The sequence below is a fragment of the Pan paniscus genome, chromosome 10, assembly GCF_029289425.2.
Source record: "Pan paniscus chromosome 10, NHGRI_mPanPan1-v2.0_pri, whole genome shotgun sequence".
In the NCBI taxonomy this organism is placed as follows: domain Eukaryota; kingdom Metazoa; phylum Chordata; class Mammalia; order Primates; family Hominidae; genus Pan; species Pan paniscus.
The window spans coordinates 19,995,287-20,022,588 of NC_073259.2; the positions used below are offsets into that span (position 1 = coordinate 19,995,287).

At 43.2% G+C, this 27,302-nt stretch overlaps 1 protein-coding gene across 2 annotated transcripts in view; it reads right to left on the minus strand.

The window, feature by feature from the left end:
• The window catches only part of PLBD1 (phospholipase B domain containing 1), a 64,182-nt gene extending 40,897 nt beyond the window's left edge, over positions 1-23,285 (minus strand). Inside the window, exons 1-2 of one of the 2 annotated variants that reach the window (XM_003816509.6) lie at positions 22,503-23,285; positions 8,671-8,890 (exon numbers count right to left, since the gene is read on the minus strand). In XM_003816509.6, the coding sequence (XP_003816557.1) occupies positions 8,671-8,890; positions 22,503-22,620 (338 nt within the window). In that variant the 5' untranslated portion in view covers positions 22,621-23,285. The remainder of the gene's footprint in view (positions 1-8,670; positions 8,891-22,502) is intronic. The other variant, XM_055095430.1, reaches the window with a different exon arrangement.
• Positions 23,286-27,302: the final 4,017 nt, after the last annotated feature.

Consider the following 27,302-nt stretch of genomic DNA (forward strand, 5'->3'; position numbering starts at 1 on the left):
TGCAGTTGCCTCTAGTCTCTTTTTCTGAAACTCCTAATAGGTCTATATCAGAGTTTCTCAATCTAATTGCTATGTCTAATAACAGTTTTTTCATAATTTTTACCCCTTTATCTCTTTGGGCTGTTTATGGTATAAATCCCTCAATACTAATATCTGATTCAGAATTTTTTCTCTGATTGTATCTAGTCTAGGGTTTGTCTATGTATTGAGATTTTTAAAAATTAACTTCTATAATTTTCTTTTATATTTTAACAAGTTCTTTAAAAAATCATCTTCTTACTTCTTACTCCTTGTTTAATAAATTCTCCAAGTTTTCTTTCATTTATAACTTAAAGCACCCTATGCAAATTTAAAGTCTTTGTTAAACCATTCTAAAAATTAATCTGGAGTATATTCATATTGTTGATTTTGTTGACTGTCTTTCAATTTCTTTGTGGATTTTGGAACTTTGGTGCGTAGGCATTTTTCTTTCCCCCCTCTCTGTCTCTCTCCCTCTCTCCCTCCCTCTTTCTCTGTCCAAATGCCTGCATCCGAGTCCTAGGAACCAGGTCTTACAGTGCCTTTTTGGGACTTCCATCCTATGGAATATTGCAGCGATATTTGTAAATAACTAAACCAGCTGTGAATGCTTTGGCTTTTGGTTGCCACTGCCTCCCCACCCCACACCCCCAAGCTTACCGTTTCTTATAAATCTGTAGGCTAGGACTTACATCACCAACACTATTTTGTGGCCTCCTTTCTACAAGCAGTTAAAAGCATCTGGCTCCCAGCCTTGACTCAGCTCACTCAGAGCCTTGAGGCCCTCACCCATCAGCAGGTGGCTGCCTCTGCTGGCTTCAGGCCAAGGGCCAGCAGATCCATATTTTATCACTTTGTTTTCTGTTCAATTTCTGGTAGAAGAGACATTTAATCTTGTTCTGGAGCCCAGGTGTGTTACTATGAGGTTTTCTTTCTACATATTTTCCCTATAATTTGCTCTAAGTTTAGAGCAAAGAGGAAGTCCCTGCACCCTCTGGACTGAATATTTACCTACAGTCCTCGTTCTGGTTTTTATCTGATGCTTTTCACTGATGTAGGGAGTTCAGAATTGGAGGCCATTCTGGATTCCAAGAATGGGAATTTGGCTCCTACACTTTGAAACTTCAGATATTCTTTATCTAGTTGTTTCCGGAACTGAAACTAATAAACTGAGAATAGTTTTATTGCTGGTGAAGTACACGACATTATGATCCTTTGAAATTTTTTATTTTATGGTCCTGGAATTTAATAAACTTTACCTCATGAGATTTTTTTTTCGAATTACCTGTGTGTATACATTAAATTGAATCATCACATTTAACTATTATTTACATATAGTTTATGCTATCACATACCTCTGCTTTGATCCATTCGGTTACTTTCTACCACCTCTTAATACAAGAGCAAGAACAGCAATAAAGCTAGACAAGTGTGTGGGTGACAAGAAAGGGATCCTCTGTCCTGGCCTCATGCTCTTAAAATGAGTTACATGAAGGCCAGCACGGTGGCTCACACCCGTAATTCCAGCAGTTTGGGAAGCCGAGGTTGGTGGATTGCTTGAGATCAGGAGTTCAAGACCAGCCTTGGCAACATGGCAAAACCCTGTCTCTACTAAAAATACAAAAAGCCAGGCATGGTGGCACATGCCTGTAACCCCAGCACTCGGGTGGTTGAGGCACAAGATTTGCTTGAACCCAGGAGACTGAGGTTGCAGTGAGCAGAGATCATGACACCGCACTCCAGCCTGAGCAACAGAGCAAGGTTCCGTCTCAAAAAAAAAAAAAAAAAAAAAAAGAAAAACAAAAAACAGTTATATGAAAATAGTTTTATTTATTGGAAACCAATAACTTGTGGGCTCTTCACTTACAATGCTCACTCAGGTAAAGAAACAAAAAATTCATACTTTTTATCCAAAGTCTTCCATCACTGCACCCTGCCTAGCTCCACCCAGAGTTCCAGATCCCCCACATTTTTCAGTCTATTTCAAGATAAGGCAGTAGTTCTCAACTGGCATGATTTTTCCCTGTAGGGAGCATTTCTAGAGACATTTTTGGTTGTCACACTGAGTGAGGGAGAAGGTGCAACTGCTAGCTAGTGGGTAGAGGCCACAGATGCTGCTAAAGATCCCACAAGGTACAGAACAGCTTACCACAGCAAAGAACAATCCAACCCAAAATGTCAATATTGCCTAGATGGGAAAATCCTTAAACAGAGGAACATTAATCCTGACTTGAGTGTCATTGCTGAGGCTGTCTACTATATAACCATATACAAGACAGATAGAAATACAGGAAGGTAACTGAGCCAGAATTATTAAAATTTTTCTTCTGGTTTCTTTTTTTTCTTTTTTCTTTTTTTTCAGATGGAGTCTAGCTCTGTCACCCAGGCTGGAGTGCAGTGGTGTGATCTCAGCTCACTGCAACTTTTGCCACCGAGGTTCAAGCAATTCTACTGCCTTAGCCTCCCAAGTAGCTAGGATTACAGGCGTGTGCCACCACACCCGGCTAATTTTGTATTTTTAGTAGACATAGGGTTTCACCATGTTGGTCAGGCTGGTTTTGAACTCCTGACCTCAGGTGATCCGCCTGCCTTGGCCTCCCAAAGTGCTGGGATTACAGGTGTGAGCCACTGCACCTGGCTTTGTGTGTGTGTGTGTGTGTGTGTGTGTGTGTGTGTGTGTGTGTGTGTGTGTGTGGAGACTAGCTTTTTTGATTCTGACATTCAGTACAAGGGGAGAGAAACCTCCACCTTGAGATGAGAAGTGGGGGCCTCAGCCAGTCCTGCCACACACAGGGGCTCCAAGGAATACAATCTTCTTGCAGTTTCTTCAGGTTGAGGCCCTTCCCTCATCCCTGGGCCTGGGACCCTACACTTCTGTGTGGCAGAGCAATGTAGTGTAACATTAAAGAATCCAGGCTTTGAGCTCTGAGTTTAAAGCTTGTCTCCACTACTTCTAAGCTATATCTTACTAAAAGCAGGATTCCCAACTTCTCCATGCTTCTGAATTCTCATCAGAGGCAACACTAGTGTCAACCTCATGGATGAGTTAGGTTTTGGTTTCAGCTCCTGCAGTGTGTAAAGTCAGTAAGTTTCCTGCTAATTTGGCTGAGATTTTGCTCACATTTACCTCTTCAACACCTCTTCTACATGTTGAGAATCAAAAAGACATGTGCACACCCATCTTTCCCAGAATCTTTTTGCATGATGGCAATAACACATCATTTAGCACCTGTCATGTACTACCTCCTACGCTATCCTGTTTGGATTCCCTGAGTCAGAGACCATATTGGGCTCCTTTAGTATTTCTCACAGTGATGAATCCATTTGTCTGTGGTAGCGGGGCATGTGCATGCAAACTCTGGGGCTAGATAGCCTCCTTTCCAATCCTGGCTCCTACTCACAAGCGTCGTGACTTTCAGCTAGTTACCTAACTTCCCAAGTTTTCATATAAATAATATGAAGATTATAATGATACATACCTCATGGTACTGTGGATTAAATAACTCAACATATGTCAAATGCTTTGAACAGTCTGACACATTGTAAATGGTATATAAGTGCTGATTATCATCGTCATTGGTATTTTATGGTCAATTTTAAGTTACAAATAATTACAATTTGATACATCATTAGAAATTTTTGAGGGTGGGCCGGGCGCGGTGGCTCACGCCTGTAATCCCAGCATTTTGGGAGGCTGAGGCAGACGGATCGCCTGAGGTCAGGAGTTCGAGACAAGCCTGGCCAGCATGGTGAAACCCTGTTTCTACTAAAAATACAAAAATTAGCTGGGAGTGGTGGTGCATGCCTGTAATCCCAGCTACTCAGGAGGCTGAGCCTAGAGAATTGCTTGAACCTGGGAGGCAGAGGTTGCAGTAAGCCGAGATTGTGCCACTGCACTCCAGCCTGGGTAACACAGGGAGACTCCATCTCCAAAAAAAAAAAAAAAAAAAGAAGAAGAAGAAATTTTTGAGGGTGAGGCTGTGTCTGAGTTTGCTTTGCCCACAGTCTGGACCTAGAAGCATATTCAGTTTCTAACACCAAATGAGCAAAAGAGGTAACACCAAGCACAAAGGAGGTCCCACCATTGACTACTTTCTCTAATTGTGCCGTGACCTTAGTAGAACCTCTTTTCATCACTGTCTTAGCAATGTTGTCTCAACATATTAATGTAAGTAAAAGGAGTTGCCTTTGAAGAATGTAGTCAGGAACCAACTCCCTACGTTTCTTCCTATCCTCAGTGTCACGCACAAAGTAGCAAAACAAGTGTTTGTTGTGCTGAGTTGACTCATTCAAACTGTGTAATACCAGAGGAGGGAGTTTCAGCAGCCGCGTGAACAACACAAGAGATCAGCTGCTTTATTAAAAACTAGAGCAGACCAGGTCCCCATACCCTTATCACCATGCTTTCCAGATAGGTTTCATGTCTCATTTTATTAAAAATCGATCCATGATTATTTAACAGTCTTTATATCATTCATGAGACATCAAAGGCTGAATCTGTAACTCTTAGGGAACTGTCCTATAGAGTGAAAAATCAGAGGAAGAATCTTCAGTTTGGTCAAGGTTGCTACCATCACACTCCATTACATGGAAATATACCTCATAATTAGAATTTGTTTCTAATAGAACTGGAACAATAGAATTCCATTAAACCTGATTAGCATGTAATTAAGTAACGGCTGGGAGCAAAACACTATGCCAGACATCTGGGGTCTATAAAAATTAACAAAATACGGTGGCCGTCAAGGCACTAACAGGTGGTAGAGGAGAGGGATGGAGCTCTAATCCAGTGGGAATGAAATCTTAAAAAGCTTCATCAAGAAGACAGCATTTGAGATAGCCTTTGAGCTGCATCAAAGGCTGCAGAGCAGAGGTCCTCTCAGGCTCTCGGTACCACATATATGGGAAGCCCCTCTTTGAGAAGGTGGGAAAATGACCACAGTCACAAACACTAGACAGAGATGACAGAGAGGTCATCTTTTATATTTAAGAAACCTCGGGCACTCTGTGCTCCAAGTAGAGAAGGACTGTTGGGAGCACTTCCATCCAAGGCCTTCCACACATGGCCCCCATTTGCCTTTTGAAACCCACCGTCCTTCGATTGTTCAACTGGAGCTTCCACTCCTCGGTCCTTGTTTTTGTTTTTTTTTTGAGATGGAGTTTCACTCTTGTTGGCCAGGCTGGAGTGCAATGGCGCAATCTCAACTCACTGCAACCTCCGCCTCCTGGCTGGAGTGATTCTCCTTCCTCAGCCTCCCAAGTAGCTGGGATTACAGATGCATACCACCATGCCAGGCTAATTTTTGTATTTTTAGTAGAGACGGGGTTTCGCCATGTTGGCCAGGCTGGTCTCGAACTCCCGACCTCAGGTGATCCTCCCACCTCGGCCTCCCAAAGTGTTGGGATTACAGGCGTGAGACACCGTGCCCAGCCACTCCTCACTCCTTGTAAATGCAACTTACTCATTTCAGACTCAGTGCCTTTTTTCAGTACTCTGTTCCATTACATTCTGCTCAGAATGACTTTACCCCTCTTCCCAGCCAAACCCAGTAGTTCTCGTCTATCAATCACCAAGCCTACAACTCACTTCTTCCACAAAGCCTTCTTTGACTATTCTGGCTACTGGAGTGCTTTTCTCTCTTGTACTCTGTACTTATGGCTAACAAGCTCTTTTGAGGTTGTTCTCCGCAGTAGAGTTGCTAGCAAGAGTGAACCAGCTTTTCCTTAAGGACATAGTTTTAGAGATTCTAGAGCTATCTCTGCCCCACTCCTGATCATTCGCCCTTGGGCTGCTGCTACTGGTCTGAAGGGAAGGCAGACTCAGATGCTCAAAGCCTGCATCACAATTTGCAAGAAGTCTTTTTGTTTGTTTGTTTTTAAAATTTTCAAAGGCTGACTTATACGTGTCAACTTTTCTTTGAAAGGACATGGCAAAAAGGCAAATTAAACAAGAAAACAGTTCCTGAATAGTATAGCGAGTGTCTTTTTTTAAGAAACAAAATTACCAGCCTGGGAAACATAGTGAGACCTCATCTCTACTAAAAATAAAAAATTAGGCTGGGTGCGGTGGCTCACGCCTGTAACCCCAGCACTTGGGAGGCCAAGGCAGGTGGATCATCTGAGGTCAGGAGTTCGAGACCAGCCTGACCAACATAGGGAAACCCCGTCTCAACTAAAAATACAAAATTAGCCAGGCATGGTGGCTCATGCCTGTAATCCCATCTACTTGGGAGGCTGAGGCAGAAGAATTGCCTGAACCCGGGAGGCGGAGGTTGCAGTGAACCGAGATCACGCCATTGCACTCTAGCCTGGGCAGCAAGAGTGAAACTCCGTCTCAAAAAAAAAAAAAATTATTTGAATGTGGTGGCTCACACCTGTAGGCTCAACTACTGTGGAGGCTAAGGTGGGAAGATCTCTTGAGCTCAGGAGGTCAAGGCTTCAGTGAGCCATGATTGTGCCACTGCACTCCAGCCTGGTAACAGAGCAAGACCCTGTCTTAAAATAAATAAATAAATAAATAAATAAAATTTGTGCTTTAATACAGGCCTGGCGTGGTGGTTCATGCCTGTAATCCCAGCACTTTGGGAGGACAAGGTGGGAGGATCACGAGGTCAGGAGTTCGAGACCAGCCTGGCCAATGTGGTGAAACCCCATCCCTACTAAAAATACAAAAATTAGCTGGGTATGGTGGCACGCACCTGTAGTCCCAGCTACTAGGGAGGCTGAAGCTCAAGAATTGCTTGAATCCGAGAGGCAGAGGTTGCAGTGAGCCGAGATTGCGCTACTGCACTCCAGCCTGGGCAACAGAGAGACTCTAACTCAAAACAAACAAACAATTTTTACTCTAATACAGAAGTATTTTTAAAAAGTTATTATTAGAATGGCTTTTTCTATAGATTTTTTTGGTTAGTGGATAAAGTTACTCAAGAATAGGTCAATGCTTTATCTAAAAAATGAAGGCAAAATGATAAAGCCACCTTCAAAAGTGGCTGCTATGAGATGTTAAAGCTTATTTTTTTCTGAGACATAAGAATATCAGAGGTGCCACCTTTGTCAAAGCCCGCTAAATCTCTGTGAGCTCTAACAATAACACCAACAGAAATATCCAAGGGAAACGTGCATTCTTAGAACATTCTCAGAGATTAGAGCTGCTTTCTGCAAATCACAGTTTCCATTAATAACCCATTGTATATGTCACTCATGAGTTAATCTAACCTATTTATATTCACACAACTTTGGTTCAAATTGTTTCTTCAAACTCACGACTCAATTTAAATAACACAATCAGAATTCAGTGCGAACAGAAGTGGATAAAGATTTGGAGAAGTTCAGATTTTTACCTGTATAATATGGTTTTAAACATGTTTAAAAAATCTAATTCAGTTTATGAAGTTTTATACATCTATGAATAGTACGCTGTTAAGGAGATTTGTATGGTAGGGTAAAAAAATTGGGTATAAAAATAAAAACAAAAATTTGTAGTCTGTATTAAAAAAGAGCAATCAGAGCTCAATAACCAGTCATTCAACATCTGATACAATCTCCAGTACTCAAAATAGATTAAGACTGACATTTCACTTACTATGACTAAGGCAGTAACAGCCCAAGTAAAGTTTGGTTAAACTGCACTCAACAATCTAGGTCACAGAGAATAAAAGAGGCAAGCAAAGTCATCAAGATACTTTTTATATCAAAGGAGGGATGAGAGTCGATTAAATAAATTGCAACTTTATTTTCCTTAAAGACCTCTTCTCTAAAAGGCATGTATCCTGATTGCATTATTATTAATTACGTCCTTGTTACTTTTATAAGGCAAGGCAAGGACACTAGAATCAAATAATGGTAGAACTAGAAGAAACATTTATTTTAGACTCATTATAATTTCAATTTAAAAATCTCTGCCCACATGGAGCTATTGTTTCAAGATGGCTGGAAATAAATGCACCAACCGTTTATTTTTAATTACTCTTCCCTGCTCTGTTGTTCTCAAGGAGTGACCCCACCTCTCATTTGCTTTCTACCAGACAACAAGTGACTAGTAGGATGAAATGACTTTGCTGTCTTTAAAATCATTTCATGGCTGGGTATGGTGGCTCACACCTGTAATTCCAACACGTTGGGAGGCAAAGATGGGAGGATGGCTTGAGGTCAGGAGTTTAGGACCAGCCTGGGCAACATGGGGAGACCCTGTCTTTGCAAAAATATATAAAATAAAACAAAATGGTTTCATGGGATGGGAAGATTTTTAAGAAGTAAGTGCCATGAGAATTAAAGAGTGCCACACTTGGAGGTTTTGTTCCTTTTAGGCAGGTACTGATTATAGGAGCAAATGCAATTCTGAGCTGGGCACAGTGGCTCATGCTTGTGGTCCCAACTACTCAGGAGGCTGAGGTGGAAGGATTGCTTGAGCCCAGGAGATCAAGGCTGTGGTGAGCTATGATCGCCACTGCACTCCAGCCTGGCAACAAAGCGAGACTGTGTCCCATGCCTCACCCCCGCAAAAATGCAATTCTGATAATGTCTCTATCACACATGTGAACTCCAGCTACTCTTCAGTTCTAATGTGCAATGCCAGGAAGATGAGAGTCACTGTGGAACATGGGAAGGACAGGGATTGCCTGGCAGTGGCTCTACCATGACTGGGATACTTACGGGGCAGTGAGGTAACCCTCCAAAAAGCCAGCCACAAACATGATGATCTCATTGCTCAGGGTTTGAGAGCCATAGCCAGCTCTGATCTCCAGGATGCCCCAGCCTGTGGTTTTCACAGAGTTATTGTAAAAGCCATAGGCGTCCCCATTCTTGTCCATTACATTTTTGACTTGTACTGTCTTTTCAGCAGGCATCCAGTATGCAGTTGCATAGTAGACTCCTAGAAGAAAAGGGAATAATGACAAAAACGCCATTCAAATGAGTTGTGATGCATTTTTTTCCTATGTATCCAACAATTTCAAGACGTTTGCTTTTAAAGATTTCCATTCTATTAGAATTGGGAAATCTGCCGTTACAGTTTGCCCTTAATTCCAAGTGGGGAAAAACTGGAACCCCAATCAAGGGGGATAAGCCCAAAACACAAAGAGCAAGGTCAAAGGTGGGGGTGTAGCTACAGCATCATAGAGGTGAGCCTGAGTGTTTCATCCTTAGAGGGTGGGAATCTGGGCAGGGCTGGAGCTGGACCTTACGCCAACTTATTGAGAGCTTGTTTGGAGGTTCTCGCAGGATGGCTCAGCTAGTTGCATACCCTTGACTGAAGACCGGTCCTCCTCTATCAGGGATGGTCGTCCTCTTTGACTGAGCGCTCAGCTTCAGGAGGGACACACATGGAGCAGTGAGGGAGGAAGGGGACACCCGCCTAGCCAGCCAGATCAGCCAAATCAACCCTGGTGGTCAATGGGGTGACAGATGTCGCAGCCAGATTGCCCTCACTTCCAACGCCTACTTCTTAATTCAGACAAGAATAGGGCTCTTGTCCCTAGTCAGCAACTTCTTCCATTCCCCTTAACAGGTGGAACAAAACATCACCTTTCTCAGGCTCCTTATCCCTTGTCTCCTGCTTAATTCATCTAATGTCATACGACATTAGATTCTTTGCAGAAAAAGTAGAAGCTATCACCTGTGACTCCGTATGGTGTTGATAATTTTGTGGGTCCGTCCCTACACAATCCCTGCACTCATCATGCCCATCTCTCCATTCTGGTTCACCTCCATCCTTTGACCCATGCTCTGGATCTCACTCTCCCACCTTTAGGAACTCTGTTCTATCTTGTATCCTCTCGCTTCTGTGCCCTAAAGCTCAGTAGCTTCTCCCCCTTTGGCATAGTTAACATGCTCTATTGTCTCATAGCTAAAAATAAACCAACTACAGAAGCCATCTGGATCCTGTGACCCAAGAGAGCTATTGCTGGAATCTCTCACTCCCTTCACGAAATCATTACAAAGTTTAAAGTGTCCACACTGAATCAGGGACTGTTTTGAGTGCTGGTGACAGAGCTGTGAACATGACTGGCACAGTTCCAGGCCTCGCCTTCTGGAAAGAGGAATGCACTCACACCCTGCACTTCCTCCTCCTGTCCCTTGCTCCAGCCGGCTGCAGTCTGCTCTCCACCTCCAGGATACCAGTGCATCTTCTGCCTGGGTCACTAACAAAATCCTTGAGTCCTAATGTCATATGAACTTCTGAATGCATTGGACTCATGACCACTTACTCTTAAAACTTTTTCCTCCCACGGCCTTTGGGACACTACACCCTCCCCAGTCTCCTCCTGTGCCTGCCTTTTTCCTCATTCTCCCCACAGGTTCCTCTTTATCTTCAATACCCCACAGCACACTTAATAACACAATCTGGATGATTCCATCGCACTAGAGATTGGAAATATCCTCCATCGTGGTGTTTTCTCTCTCGGTGATCTCCCAGCCTGAAATTTGAATCCATCCTGGCTTCCTTTCTCTGTCTCATAACTTATGTTTAATCAAAGCCTTCTAAATATCTCTCCCACCAATCTCTACCTCTTTATCCCTATATTTTTATGCTACTTTAGGTAACACAACTAGCCGTTTAAGTATAGAAGAGGACTTTTTCAAGGTTTCTCTGACCTTCAATCCATTCTTCGTTCTCTACCAGAGTAGCACTTCTAAAATGTGAACTGATTTTGTTAGCTTGCCGGCTAAGAATGTTCAATAGTTTCTATTTCTTAAAAGTTCTGCTGCTGGGAGCAGTGGCTCACACCTGTAATCCCAGCACTTTGGGAGACCAAGGAGGATGGATCACCTGAGGTCAGGGGTTCGCGACCAGCCTGGCCAACATGGAGAAACCTCGTCTCTACTAAAAGTACAAAATGAGCCAGGGGTGGTGTGTGCCTGTAATCCCAGCTACACGGGAGGCTGAGGCAGGAGAATTGCTTGAACCCGGGAGGCAGAGGTTGCTGTGAACCTAGATTGTGCCATTGCACTCCAGCCTGGGCAAAAAAGTGCGAAACTCTGTCTCAAAAACAAAAAAACAAAACAAAACAAAAAGTTCTGCTTCCCACTTGGCCTTCGTGACCTGGTTTCCATCTACCTATCCAGCTTCCTCATCACCCACACGCACATTCGATGATCCAGAGACCATCACATACAGCTCTCCAACCTGCCAGTAACTAGGTCAACACCTTTGACTTTGCAGATGCTATTTTTTCTGCCTGATGTTTTCCCTCTGGTTAGCCACCTAGCAATCTCAAAATTGCTATTTAGGACCCAGGAAGCAGCACCTCTGTTGCAGGGAATGACTTCCTCTACAAACTCAATGCTTGTAAGCACACCCTCTTTATGCCTTGTCACACTGTACTGTAACTTACATGCTTGCCCCTGCTCCTAGACTAGAAGCTCCCTGAGGCCAGAGACTGTGTCCTCAGCACTTGCAGTGCCTGGCCCATAATGGGTACTCAATAAATATTTGTGAAAGGAAGGAAGACTTAGGAAGAAAGAGAAAGAAACAAGGAAATAAGACATGGAGAAAGGAAATGGTAAAATATGACGTGTTCTTTTCTCTGTCTGAGAAGCCATTACACATGTGCTCTGGTTGAAGAATCTATACATTCAGGTCAGTCATCAGAGAGGTGGGAGGACGCCAGAATGACTATCAGGTTTTAGGCTGAGACTCAGTGGATGGATGTTGTATCATTTACCAAGAAAGGAAGCACATGGACAATATGTCTGGGAGGGATCAGGAGTTTAGTTTTAGACATATTGAGTTTTTAGTGATTAAGAGGCTAGAAAGTTTTCAGATTAAATATTTACACAGGGTTATTTGTTGGCAAACATTCCAAATTGGACCAACATTTTACCTTTTTTTTTTGAGATGGAGTTTCCCTCTGTCATCCAGGCTGGAGTGCAATGGCAAGATCTCAGCTCACCGCAAACTCCACCTCCCGTTTTCAAACGATTCCCCTGCCTCAGCCTCCCGAGTAGCTGGGACTACAGGCATGCACCATCACATCCGGCTGATTTTGTATTTTTAGTAGAGACATTGTTTCTCCAGGTTGGTCAGGCTGGTCTCGAACTCCCAACCTCAGGTGATCCGCCTGCCTCGGCCTCCCAAAGTGCTTGGATTACAGGCATGAGCCACTGTGCCTGGCCAACATTTTACTTTTTGATGTTAAGATTGTCTATCAGCCAGGTGCAGTGGTTCACCGCTGTAATTCCAGCATTTTGGGAGGCCGAGGCGGGAGGATCACCTGAGGTCAGGAGTTTGAGACCAGGCTGACCAACATGGAGCAACTCCATCTCTACTAAAAATACAAAATTAGCTGGGCGTGGTGACGTAAGCCTGTAATCCCAACTACTTGGGAGGCTAGGGCAGGAGAATCGCTTGAACCTGGGAGGCGGAGGTTGCAGTGAGCCGAGATCGTGCTATTTGCACTTCAGCCTGGGCAACAAACAAGAGCGGAATTCCCTCTCAAAAAAAAAAAAAAAAAAAAAAAAGACTGTCTATCACGCTTTTCAAAATAATACATACATGTGGCCAACAAGCATGTGAAAAAAAGCTCAACATCACTGATAATTAGCAAAATGCAAATCAAAACCACAATGAAATACCATTCCACATGAGTCAAAATGGCTATTATTTAAAATGTCAAAAAAAAACAGGTGCTGGTGAGGTTTCAGAGAAAAAGGAATGCTTATACACTGTCGGTGACAGTGTAAATCAGTTCAACCATTGTGGTGATTCCTCAAAGACCTAAAAACAGAAATACCATTCAACCCAGTAATCCCATTACTGGGCATATACTCAAAGGAATATAAATTGTTGTATCATAAAGACACTTGCACACGTATGTTCATTGCAGCATTATTCACAATAGCAAAGACATGGAATCAACCTAAATGCCCATCAGTGGTAAACTGGATAAAGAAATTGTGGTACATATACACAATGAAATACTATGTAGCCAAAAAAAAAAAAAAAGACTGTCTATCAAATATGCACTAAAAGTAGAGTCTTAATACTAGAGCATCATGGCACCGTGCTTCAGGGGCTCGGTGATAGGCTGGGGCTTAGTCAGGCTTAGAAACTAATCCTGATTAAACGCTTAAGGAATGATCTGAGTAGGCCTAAGTCAACTGACTTCTGAGTACAATGACCATCATGGCAGGCCTTCACAATCGTTAATCGGAAGTAATGGCATTAAGAAATAGGGAGGTGTCAAATAATTTGCCAATAAACTGCGGGTGACAAATAATTGTCTGATTGTTAATGGAGCCATTTGGCCACAATTTGACAATTGAAGGCAGCACCCACAGAAACTTCCCTTCTCCACCCAAAGGCAATAAATGTGTTTTCCAAATCCATTTTTGACCATATATCCCCAGCTTTTCTCACACATTCCCTTCCACCCTCGACTCCAGGGAGCGTTGTAGGGAAATGAGGAAGTGTGGCTGCTGGAATAAAAAGCGGAGTCATAAACAGGAACCATAAAAGAAAAAAGGAAGGTGTGTCTCTTCTCTTCTCTTTCTACCCACAAAGCATGATTTTAGCTTTTTCTTCTTCTCCAAAACCTTGGCATTTCTCATCGTAAGCACCCCAGGCCTGCCTTCCCCTTCCCTTTCCAATCAACTCCTTTTTGCTGTAATTTGAGGCTTGCTCAAGGCAACCTGAGTACTAAACCAAGAGCTATGTTTTCACTGTTGCTGGTCCTACCTAATTTCCTGACCACAAAAAGAAACTTCTGCAAATATGTGCTTTTTTGACACTCGTGTACCTCCATGAATGAAAAAACCTTTACTCAATCCCCAAGAGATCTTGGTGAGAAAAATGTCCTGCCAACAGCTTAGCATGTGCTTTGAGAATAAAGCCAAAATCAGAGTTTTCACTCCACTCCAACCGAGGTCCTCCATTCCTCAATGTTTTCTCTAAGTTTCAACTCTTCCTGGTTTTCCCAGTATTCATGCTATTTTCTGATTTTCTTAAATCCTGTAATAGTTTAAGCCATTATACTTTTCCATTTTTAAAAAACATCTTCATGATGGGAGGTGGCTGGTATGAAAAATGTAATAGTGAAAAGGTAGAAAAATAGTACATAATTCTAACGCAAACCTAGTTTTATACAAGCTCTGTGAAAGCGCGGACTGTTTTTGCTTAACACTCTATAAACCTGACAAAATAATGTTTCTTTGATGAATCTAGTTTGTGTGTGTTCTCTAAATGAAAAGAAAGCCATTTATTTATTTATTTATTATTTATTTTTGAGCTGGGGTCTCGCTCTGTTGCTCAGGCTGGAGTGCAGTGGCACAATCACAGCTCACTACAGAGTGGAATTCCTGGGTTCAAGCAATCCTCCTACCTGAGCCTCCCAGAAAAGGAAGCTCATCAGAGCACTCATTCACAGAAGTTAGTATGAAATAACTCAAGTAATTATGTTTTCAAGCCTAGGTGAGAAACTTACTAAATGGCTCAGAATCTTGGATTAAGTCTACCCAGCCCCAAGAGCAAGACCTATTTGTTGGTATTTTCTTTAGAGTTGTGAAAAGGAAAAGTCAGAATTCAAACATTTTAACAGCAATATCCTCAAAATCAATGCACTTGATTAAATATCTGTTGAATGAATGGGAATGTTATTTATACAAAGTATTTTTTTCTATAAATAAAGATGGAAAATGTGCCATCATTTTTATATTTCTCTCTGTAAAAGCCCAAACACCAAAATTAAATTTATTTTATTAATATTTACTTGTATACTCCGATTAATATTTTATTTATTTAATTTTTTTTTTTTTTTTGAGACAGAGTTTTCGCTCTTATTGCCCAGGCTGGAGTGCAATGGTGCGATCTTGGCTCACCACAACCTCCGCCTCCCGGGTTCAAGCGATTCTCTTGCCTCAGCCTCCCAAGTTGCTGGGATTACAGGCATGCGCCGCCACGCCTGGCTAATTTTGTATTTTTAGTACAGACGGGGTTTCTCCATGTTGATCAGGCTGGTCTCGAACTCTTGACCTCAGGTGATTTGCCTGCCTTGGCCTCCCAAAGTGCTGGGATTACAGGCATGAGCCACTGCGCCCAGCCCAATTAATATTTTCTATGAGTTCATTGTTTTCAGTTGAAAAAATTCCTACCCTGTCTTAGGGAAAAAAATGTATAAAATACTCATAAGTAGCTTAAACTATTCTCTCCCATATTTGGATTCTATAATAATTTTTCTAGCACCTCATTTATGAAAGAGCAGGTAGTTTTCAACTCCAAGCAATGCAATGTTTACTGAATATATTCAGAAGTCAGAGGGGAAAAAAAGAGAAAGAAATGAGAAAGAGAACAAGCAAAAGATGTTGGAGAAAATAGAAAAAAATTAAAATGAAAACAATCTATTCATATTGGGTTTAGCTAAAAATTCACTGGTTTTGGTCCTTGAATTGCTTTTCTCTTTTATGTCTGCTCGGCTAGTCTCTCAGTATACCTCTGTGTACCTTGGCATTGCACTTGCCTTCTTTGAAAGGTCTCTCAGTAAATTGATACCTGGTTTTTGGATTTGTTTTCACTCTTCATCGGAGTCACTAAGGAAATAACTGATTTGTAAATTAAACAATCTCCAGTAAACAAAATTGCAAGTAGGTGTTTAAGCCTTGGCTCTCTCCAGAGATCAGAGACTAAGATGCCTGCTGGAAGGAGGATTATTTTGGCAAGTACTCCCAGAGAACAGGAGTGATGGGCTGGGAGAGTGAAAGGGAGGAACACCGATTCAAGGGTGCATTCTGAGCTGGTTTCCACTGTGGACACAGGGGTTGATCCCACTGGGACTAGCCTCGGAAATCTTCATCCCAGGGATGGAGGACCCAGCTACCTGCTCCCATACTACAAAGGTCAAACGTTGCCCTAGGAAGGGTTAACTCCCTCACTCCATGTCTGCATGTGCTCCAGGACTAAGTGGCTGTGATTTCAGAGACGCCCTGAGGTGGAAATTAAGAGATTTCTACAGTGAGGTTGAGATGAGGCACCTCAGATCACCTGCACGAAGTGGAAATAAAAGGCAAGTGAGAGGATGTGAGGTGGGCCGCAGGGTCAGGAAGTGCAGGACACACTAGATAAGTAGAAAGGGATACAACTTTAAAAACTAGCTTCAAAACAACAATCCACAAATGCAGAAAAATGCTGGAGATTTGCTTAGATCTGGAATGATCCCTTTCCTTCATCCCGTTGAAACATACCGATTTGTCACTGGCAGCTGAAATCAGAGTTCTTGCCAAAAGCCCTATCAGCTGAAAGTCAACTTTGCCCCATTCTGGTTCCATACTGTTAGGTCAGTCCTCATCTAGATTACTCATTAATTATGCATTTGTGTCTGCTTGGTCCTAAAAATTTGATTACAAGCTCCTTGCAGATGAGAGGTGGAGTCTCACATTTCATTGTATCCACTCCCTTGGGCCTAGCACAATGCTTTATGGATTACGTGGCCACCTGGATCCCAAACTTTCTTTTGTTTTGAGACAGAGTTTCACTCTTGTTGCCAAGGCTGGAATGCAATGGCACGGTCTCGGCTCACCGCAACCTCCGCATCCCGGGTTCAAGCAATTCTCCTGCCTCAGCCTCCTGAGTAGCTGGGATCACAAGCGTGCGCCATGCCACACCTGGCTAATTTTGTATTTTTAGCAGAGACGGGGTTTGTCCATGTTGGTCAGGGTGGTCTCGAACTCCCAACCTAAGGTGATCTGCCTGCCTTGACCTCCCAAAGTCTTGGGATTACAGGCGTGAGCCACTGCACCTGGCCTGGATCCCAAATTTTCACACTGGCTGGGAAGGTCACACCTGGTGACAGACTTTATCAAGTTATATAAACTTGATAGTACAGTCATTCTTGATTTCTAATTATGAATTAGAACTTTGGTGTCCTAGGTTTGCAAATGACCTGAAAGAGAATAACACCGGTGTGAATAACTTGACACTCCCTTATGCTGAAATTATTACTGCATATGCAAGGCAGATGGACAAATTTCAGAGCCAGCCTGTCTCTTTCGTTGAAGTGCTCATTCTGTTTTCATCTCTCTCAATCAAGAGACTTCCACAGTTTTCTCTAGGAAGACTGTATCATGGCCAGGTGTGGTAGCTCATGCCTGTAATCCCAGCACTTTGGAGGCCAAGGCAGTCTGATCACCTGAGGTCAGGAGTTTGAGACCCACCTGCCCAATATGGTGAAACTCCCGTCTCTACTTAAAAATACAAAAATTAGCCAGGTGCGGTGGCACACGCTTGTAATCCCAGCTACCTGGGAGGCTGAGGTAGGAGGATCGCTGGAACCCAGGAGGTGGAGGTCACAGTGAGTTGAGATTGCACCACTGCGGTCCAGCCTGAGTGACAGAGTGAGACTCCCTCTCAAAAAAAAAAAAAAAAAAAAAAAAAGACTGTAACTGAACATGATTATGTTATCTGTGTAGACAGTGTTTCAAGTCTTAAGCTAAAATTTCCCCATAATTTCACTACCTCTATTTCATTTTTTACCACATTAAGTAAATTCCTGTTTTGCAGTAGTACAAAGAAGCTCCGTAATAACATTATTAACACATTTTCTAGTCACATTTTCAAGCTGGATGTTTGAAAGATTGTAACATTTAAGTTGTATAAACTAGACTCCATTCCATTTTTTTGAAAGGCAAAACCTAAATGCATAAAAATTATTTAAAATGCTGAAGAAAATAAATCCCTTGGGTTTTATTCCATGAAGGGTACCACTACCTCTTTTATTTTGCTGTCTCCATAGTTAATGCCTTATAATGTGAAATCTAACAAAAGCAAAGGATAACAAGTGACAATGTAAAATTCATGTCTAAAGAAGTATGAAAACAAAAATTTCTTTTCTGCATGTCAACACTCAAGACAAAGTTCATATGTTTCTTAGTATATGTATTATAAAAATAAGCCACCATGAAATTTTTTTAAAAAAATTGTTTTACTTCAATGTAAACACTGAAGGAGGATCCTTTTAAATATTCTTCTAAAGAAAGATTTTTATCTTTGCTACCAAATTTATGTTTTCAGAAGGACCAGGAAACAAAGTTTAATAATGAAGATAAGTGGGCACTTCCTTCAGACTTTGTTCTGGAATTTATCTTGTGTACATTATGCAAACAAGTTGATAAAGGGAGAGCACAAGAAAATGTTCAAGTTGGGACTGGGCACGATGGCTCACACCTGTAATCCCAGCACTTCGGGAGGCCAGGGCAGGCGATGCACTTGAGGCCAGGAGTTTGAGACCAACCTGGGCAACATGGTGAACCTCATCTCTACAAAAAATACAAAAATCAACCAGGCATGGTGGTGCATGCCTGTATCCCAGTTACTCGGGAGGCTGAGGCATGAGAATCACTTGAACCTGGGAGGCGGAGGTTGCACGGAGCCAAGATCACGCCTTTGCACTCCAGCTTGGGCAACAGAGCAAGACTCTGTCTCAAAAAAACAACAACAAAAAATTACTTCAAAGCACATGGATTATCATCTTCAATCCTGCCTGCCTTATCAAGACATGATAACTTTTTAGAGAAAAACAACTTCAGTGGCCACTCAATTATACAGCACTTACTGCATGTCAGGCACAGTGTTTCTCACAACAGCCCCATGAGATAGAGACACTTATAATACCCATCTTCCAGTTGAGGAAACCAAAGTACATATAGATAAAATAACTGACTAAAGGTCACATGGCAAGTGTTGGAGTCAGGATTCAAACACAGGCATTAGGGTTCCAAAGGATTTCCTCTTGCTGGAATTCTGTGTTACCTCTCTAATACTATACTTCCAAGAATGAAGGACTTCCGTGTAAAGAATGAACATACTGAGCAACTGTGAGGCCTTATGTCGAATGACATAAGGAAATAAGAATGTCCTCGGAGACCAGGTGCAGTGGCGGTCGCCTGAACCCCAGGGCTTTGGGAAATGAACCTGTGGGAGGATCACTTGCGAGCAGGAGTTTGAGATCAATCTGGGTAACATAGTGAGACTCTATCTCTACAGATAATTTTTTTTTTTAATTAGCCAAGTGTGGTGGTGTACACCTGTAGTCCCATCTACTCTGAGGCTGCAATGAGCTATGATCGTACCATTGTACTCCAGCCTGGGTGACAGAGCAAGGCCCTATCTCCAAATAAATGAATAAATAAATAAATAAGAATGTCTGCAGAGTTAAAGGAGCAACTGAAATTGACCCCAGTCATAGGTCTGCCAAATCAGCTTATGGAGACTGAATGTTCCAGGATATTAAACTTTTTGACAACCAGATAAAGGTATTAACTGTTATTCTCAAGTGGACACTGGTAAGCCATGGCAATGTGGAAGAGGCAGTGTCCCAAAATCAGGGACCAGCAATGCTAGGCAAGCACCATGCCGTGGAGGGGCACTCTCTTGGCTGACTCAAGTGTATGATGCCTACCAGGAGACAGACAAATCAGGCCTCCAGCCTGACAATCTGTGATGTTATCTACCCCCATGTGGTTTGATTACAGTGAGAAGGTGCCTAGAGCAGACCTCACAAATATCCAGTCTGCCTGACAGTTATATTTCTAACTAAAAATTAATGCTAAGTCTGATGAATAGACTTGGGTGTATATCAGGGTGAATCAGCTTTCTTAGCTGTGATCAGATATGGAGCAGTAGAAAGACTGAATTTCTGGAGTCTAGCCCTGCAAGGCCGAGGGCCAGATTCTGAACCAGTTTTACCAATATACATACCATATTATGAGTCTCTCAGCAGCCAACCCTAAAAGAATGTCTGCAGAGTTAAAGGATCAACTGAAACTGACTCCAATCATAGGTCTGCCAAATCACCTTATGGAGACTGAATGACTTCCAAGATGTTAAACTTTTTCAGAACCAGATAAAGGTATGATTTATTTCTCTAGTGACCACCTGACTTCTCCATACATACCACTTAGAAAAAATTATATAAGGACCTTCTAAAATCAATTATGGGGCTTTTGGTCTGGAAAGATAAACGCAACACCATATGTCTGAAATCATAGCTTGAAAGATTTGGCTAGAATGACTGTGCAATTATTTGTCAACTTCTGGAATAATAAAACTATGAAGTAACCTTTACAAATTGAAGAATATGCAAGAATTAACTAAAAGTGTCCGGGCATGGTAGCTCACACCTGTAATCCCAGCACTTTGGGAGGCTGAGGCGGGCAGATCACCTGAGGCCAGGAGTTCGAGACTAGTCTGTCCAACCTGTTGAAATCCCATCTCTACAAAAAATATAAAAATTAGCTGGGCGTGGTGGTGTGTGCCTGTAATCCCAGCTACTCGGGAGGCTGAGTCAGGAGAATTGCTTGAACCAAAGAGGTGGAGGTTGCAGTGAGCCGAGATCATGCCACTGTACCCAGCCTGGGGGGAAAATAAAAATAATAGGAAATAATAGTAAAAAAATAAAAATAAAAGTAAAATTAAAAATTGAAGAAGTTGTTTTTGGATAGATAGATGCATATGAGTGGATATAAAATCCATTCCAAGGGGATGGACATGCAATCCCTTTAGTGTTTACTGAATTCCTACTAAGTTCAGGGTACTGAGCTGGGTACTTCAGAGAACACATGACAAGTGAGAGGTAGCAAGTCCCAGTTCTTTACTCTTTGGTTGTTCGCAGGCTAGTAGAAGGGTAAAGACAAAGACCCAAAAAGCCTCAAGGGAAAACAGATTAATGTGGGTAGGACAAAGGAAACAGAGATCTCATCTGCTGAAATAGTGTGGCATCACCAGATGTCCTTAACACCTAGGTAAGTAAGAATCCTTTCCAGATTGCTGGGCATGGTGCTGTCAGGATCACTTCATCTCAGAAATGTCCTTACTTTCTGCCTTGGCTCCAGAACCTCCAAGCATGGAGTCAGCTTCCTGTTGGAGGAACTGTTTAAGATGCAGTTTCTTACAAGGTGGTACCTTCTTGAATAAATAGTGCTCCATCTTCAGAAAAACAACGCCTGTCTCACTCCTCAGGCTGCCCCCTCCACCTACAAAAACACTTAATCTCAATCGTCCAAAAAAAACAGAAAAGGAATAAAGATTTTAGCCAGCATTCCAAACACAAAAGCTACCTCCACTTTTGGGACCCTCCCCAGCTTCCCCAAGGTACCTCTGAATGAGCTGTCTCCGTAGACTAGAAGTAGGCACCAAGGCCACCTCCATAGTTTAGGCAAAGAACACAGAAAATCACAAGTCAGGAGCCTGTGGGTACATCTGATCCCACAGACTGGAAAGATTTAAGATTGAAGAGTGATAACTAGGCAAGTCTCGAAAACGAAGGCTCTTGATGATGGAAGGTAGTGTAATAAGAATCAGTACACATATTTAGGAAGGGGCATCCTCCCCCAAGCCCCACCCTACTCTTGTACAAGGTCAGCACAGAAAAGGGGATTACGAAATAAAACAAAATTAATTCTCTTATTATTACTTTAGAATTATTTCAAGTCCCTTAGTTACAGTTCATAATCTTCACCTCCTTAGGAACAGAAATCATAAATCCAAGGCTTTTTAATTTAATTTAATTTAATTTTGGCAAAGGATGTAGATTTGCATGAATACCTGTAGAGATAAAACCTGTTTTTCCAAGAGGGAAGTAGTTAAGAAAATGCCTTCTGGCATCCCCTAACTCTGTCTTATTTGCTGTGTTATCTTTATGCGAATTACTTCTGATCAATCTCACTTTTCTCATCTGCAGAATGGGGAATATAATCCTATTTAGGATTATATATTAAAAAAAAAAAAAACGGCCGGGCGCGGTGGCTCATGCCTGTAATCCCAGCATTTTGGGAGGCCGAGGCAGGCGGATCGCCCGAGTCCGGCGTTCGAGACCAGCCTGTCCAACATGGTGAAACCTTGTCTCTACTAATAATGCACAAATTAGCTGGGCATGGTGGCTGACGCCTGTAATCCCAGCTACTTGGGAAGCTGAGGGAGGAGAATCGCTTGAACCCGGGAGGCGGAAGTTGCAGTGAGCCGAGATCACACCACTGCACTCCAGCGTCGCCCACAGAGCGCGACTCTGTCTCAACAACAACAACAAAACCAAAAGGCCCTTAAGCCCACTGCCTGACACGTATCAAACTGACAATCGTGCAATTGTGATTTTAAGCCAAAGTCAATGTAAATTTTTAAAACACAAAACAAATGGCAAGCCGGAACCATACCTCCCTACAATCTGGATAAATATATTTAGATGCCCATTGGCTGGAGTTTTTAGGACCAGCCCAGGCTCTGTGGGCCAAGAATCGGCGCAGGAGCGAACCGATTTGTTGGCCAAGAATTCGAGCCAAAACTTGTAAAGTTGGCAGACGCACTCGCCATGCCCTTCTCAAGTGCCCTCGCTGCGCAGCCGCAGGGCTGGAGCGAGACCGCCGGTCGGAGGCGCGTTTCTCTGAGTCCACCCAGGAACCAGACGCCCGCTGGACGTCAACTCGGCCGGACGCGGGGCACGGGCGCTAACAGGCTCCTAGGAGCCTCCCCGGGCGCCCCCCCGCCCAGGGCGCGCTCTGCTCACCTGCCGGTTTCGGCGGCTCCGCGGTGACCAACAACAGCGGCGGCAGCAGCAGCAGCAGCAGCAGAAGCGGCGGCGGCTGTGGCAGCCCCGGGCGCCCGCCCGGACCGCCGCGGGTCATCGCTCCACGGTCGCGACCTTCCTCTGCTGGATCAGGCGGCCGCGGTGGCCCGCGGTGGCAGAAGTTGCAAGAGAGGCTCTTGGCCTACTCAGGGGCGCCGCCTCTCCGAGGTGGGGCGTCCTCAACTTTCCTCTTTCTTGAGCCCGGCCTGCTCCGGGCTCTGAGGGGCGAGGACGCTTCACGTGGTGGCCTGGGGCCCACCCCGCCTAGGAAAGGCGGAACCTTTACGTCTGACCCTCTAGCAACCCCTGGGCCGGTCTGGGAAAGTTTCCCAGCTGCACTTCTGGGAAATGCAGAGGCTGCCTGCCGCTTTCTTTGGTGGTTTTGCGGCCCAAGGCTTGGGCGAATCAGTTCACATCAACACCCCTACTAGCCTCTCCCTCCAGGGTCGACCATTTATCTCCAGCAGCGGACCAGGCGCCCGGGGCCAGGGTGACATGCGCGCCCTGCCTACACGCAGCTCGGATCCTCTGCTGTTTCTGGAGAGGCCTCCACAGGTGCGTTTCCCTCAGCGATTAGCGTACCCCTCCTTCCCAGGCTGTTTAACCTAAATCCATGCGCTGTAGCTCAGATTTTTTATCCTTTTTGCTTCCTCTTCGTTGGCTGGAGCCACCACAGGAGAGTGATTCAGACGGGGCTGACACTAGACACACTCCTACGTTTCTGTGGAGTCCCCATTTCTGTGTGGGGTCAGTTAAAAGTGACATTGTGAAGTAGTCAAAAGTTATGCCTTGGGTGATATTGTGAAGTTGGCACCGGGTGCCCTAGGTGACATTGTGAAGTAGGCAAAAGGCATTTCATTCATTCAATCAGCATTGGCTGGGCCCATCTTATACTCCAGATACCAGTGATATAAAGACAGCTAAGAGCATGCCTCACCACAGACAAAAAGAACTAAGCCAGCCGGGCGCCGTGGCTCACGCCTGTAATCCCAGCACTTTGGGAGGCCGAGGCGGGCAGATCACGAGGTCAGGAGATCGAGGCCATCCTGGCTAACACGGTGAAACCCCCTCTCTACTAAAAATACAAAAAATTAGCCGGACACGGTGGCGGGCGCCTGTAGTCCAGCTACTTGGGAGGCTGACGCAGGAGAATGGCGTAAACCCGGGAGGCGGAGCTTGCAGTGAGCCGAGATCGCGCCACTCTACTCCAGCCTGGGCGACAGAGCGAGATTCGTCTCAAAAAAAAAAAAATAATAATAATAACAATAATAATTTTTTTAAAAAAGAACTAAGCCATATAGATAAACAAGTACACAGAAGTTGCCATTCTACTGTGTTAGAGCTATGTTTAAGGTGCAGTGGGAGAGGGGGAAGGAGGGAACAAGCCACCACTCAGATGGGAACCTCAGCACCCCACTCTTCCTCTTGGCCTTTCTTCTAAGCTTAACCTAGGTGTCAAGGAGAGATGAGAAGAGAGAATAAGCAGTACCTTTCATAACGGGGAAAATGTAATTGTTAGAAAAGATAAAGAACCTAAAAGTTCATCAAATCTCTGTGCAAATTGTGAAACACAAGTCACAATTTTGTGGTCCAGGCACCATGGCTCATGCCTGTAATCCCAACACTTTGGGAGGCCAAGGTGGGAGGATCACCGGAGCCCAAAAGTTCAAGACAAGCCTGTGCCACACAGGGAGACTCCAACTCATTTTTTTTATTAAAATTAAAGTCACAATTATGTTTAATGGCATTTAATGAATGAAGACATCGAGGACATTGTAAAAGTTGCACATTTTCCTTCAAGTTAGAAAATTAAAATGAAGAAAAATTAAAACGAAGACATCGAGGACATTGTAAAAGTTGCACATTTTCCTTCGTTAGAAAATTAAAATGAAGAAAAATTAAAATGAAGACATCGAGGACATTGTAAAAGTTGCACATTTTCCTTCAAGTTAGAAAATTAAAATGAACCAAAAATGAAAATTTTGGTTGTGTTATGATGGGAAGAGAACCACATTAGGATATTCAAGGAAGTGGTGCCACCCCAAATATTTGAGTCATATTGCCCTATACCACCCTCCTTCACCTTACTAACCCTTCTGATCCAAGGAGCCAAGTGTTCTGATGAAGTAAGATGCATATAAATGCCTAATGTGAACCTTGAGGCATTCATTCATCTATTATTTGTCATCAAATATTTGTTGACTCCCATGTTCCAAGCACAGAGCAGTAGACAAAACAAAGTCCCTGCCCTTGCAGAGCTTGCATTCCAGTAGTGGGGAGCAAATTATACATATAAACAAATTAATTGGATCAGGACTTCTCCACATCAGCACTATTGAAATTTTGGAGCAGACAACTCTTTGTTGTGGGGGGGTTGTCCTGGACACCCCTTGGCCTTTACCTACTGGATGCTAGTGGCACCCCCATTGAAAATGTCTCCAGACATTGTCAAATGCTCCCGTAGGGGGGTAAAATTGCCCCCTAGTTGAGAATCACTGAATTAGATGATGATAAATCTTGCTTTCTTTAAATTATGCCAGTTTTACATATCTGGGAGGAAAATGAGCTGCAAAACTCACACATAGTTAGGAAAATAAATCTTGGGACCCCAAAATCACTAAGCCAAGGGAAAAGTCAAGCTGGAAACTATGTCAGGCAAACCTGCCTCTCATTTTATTCTGAAATAAGATAGCTACAAAGATAAGAAGCTACATACCTCCCTCACAGTTTGCCCACAAGGAAATTCCCTGTGGACAAAGGGCAGACAGAACTTAAAAGTCATCCCTCTGAGGCTCACCTGAGACAAATGCACATCTGATTGCTTCCTCTGCAGTATTGTTTATGTAAAAATGCAGACTCCCTGGGCCAGACTAAATTGTGTATTCTGTGGAAGGCTGATCAAGGATTCAAAAGAATGTAACATTTTGTCTCTTTTCTACTTCTAACATGGAATACCCCACTTTGAGTTGTCTCGCCTTACCATACTGAACCAATGTACATCTTACACGTATTGACTGATGTCTCATATCTCCCTAAAATGTATAAAAGTAAGCTGTACCCCGACCACGTTAGGCACATGTTGTCAGGACCTCCTGAGGCTGTGGCCCTGGTGTGTCCTTAACTTTGGCAAAATAAACTTTCTAAATTGACTGAGACCTGTCTCAGATTTTTTGGATTCACATACTAAAGCTGCAATGAGGAGGACCAAAGATGCTGGCTGCGAAATGTTCTCATCACTTCTATAATGGACTTGTGTGGTTTGGGGCTACTCAGCGTCCATTATTCTCTTCCTGTACCAACTTTTGGTGCAGGAATGCCAACTTTTGGTGAGCCAAGGGTGGAGGTGTTTCTACCAGGAGACACAATAAGGAAGTATTATTGAATTGGAATTTGAAAGTGCATTACTGAATTGCAATTGGTCTTTTTTGAGCTCCTCTTAAAACATAAAAATATGTTTGAATGGTTAAGAATAGGATTGTAGTATTGGTAATTTTGCCTTACTATCAAAAGGAGTAGGAGCATTGGATGCGGCAGCTCACTCCTGTAATCCCAGCACTTCAGGAGGCCGAGGTGGGTGGATCACTTGAGATCAGGAATTCGAGACTAGCCTGGCCAACATGGTGAAACCTCGTCTCTACTAAAAATACCAAAAATTAGCTGGGCATAGTGGCTCATGACTGTAATCCCAGCTACTTGAGAGGCTGATGCAGGAGAATCAGTTGAACCCAGGAGGCAGAGGTTGCAGTGAGCTGAGATCGCACCACTGCACTCCAGCCTGGATGACAGAGAGAGATTCCATCTCAAAAAACCAAAACCAAAACAAAACGAAAGGACTGGGAGCATAATCTCACCTGGGAAGCACCACTGGGGACTCAGACTCCTCATCCCAATGGGCAAAGAATCCCAGCAGCTGAGTTGCTGGCCCAAAGCAAGGGGAACACGGAAAAAAGGTGGAGAAGAGAAGTCACATATAATTATCTATAGCCAGGTGACCAGTTGCAGAAACAAAGATAGTGGTCTCTATTGGCCTCTATATTTCTTTCCTTGCTGTAACATGTATGTGGTGGATTGAAAATTTTACAGTTACAGTTCCAGAATGAAATATCCAAAATGTAAATTTGTTTCTTTTCCAAAAAAGTGTAATTAACTTAGCATTCAAACACATCCACTGATGGTAATTTTTTTTTTTTTAATTTTTTGTAAGACAGGATCTCACTATGTTGCTCAGGCTGGTCTCAAACTCCTGGGCTCAAGTGATCCTCCCACCTTGGCCTTCAAAAATGCTGGGATTACAGGTGTGAGTCCAACCAGTAAAAATTTTTAAATACCAGATTTAAGGTTGCGCAATTTCATTTGGGCCAAATCCTTAGTGTCCTTTGCCTTCTTTATGTCCTTACCCTTTTTCCTTAAGGATGACCTTAGCTTCGGGGGCTTATGTATTGACTTGGTACTAGATAAGGGACATTTACTCTATGAGTCATACTCTTGGCTTAGTGGCCTCCACTAAGATATAGCTTTTTTTCTCATTCGGTCTGCAGGAATTGTAGTGCATAGGCATCTGCTGTTGGTATCTGCAACTTTACCTTGACCTTGGATTTAGATTTCCAGATACTCTGTGTATTAGTTAATGTAATGCTAGCTATGATGACAGATAAACTCCAAAAGTTCATTGGATTAATGCAACAAAAGTTTATTGGTGTCTTGTATGCCAGTCCAGTGTGGGAGTTCTTAATCAGTAAG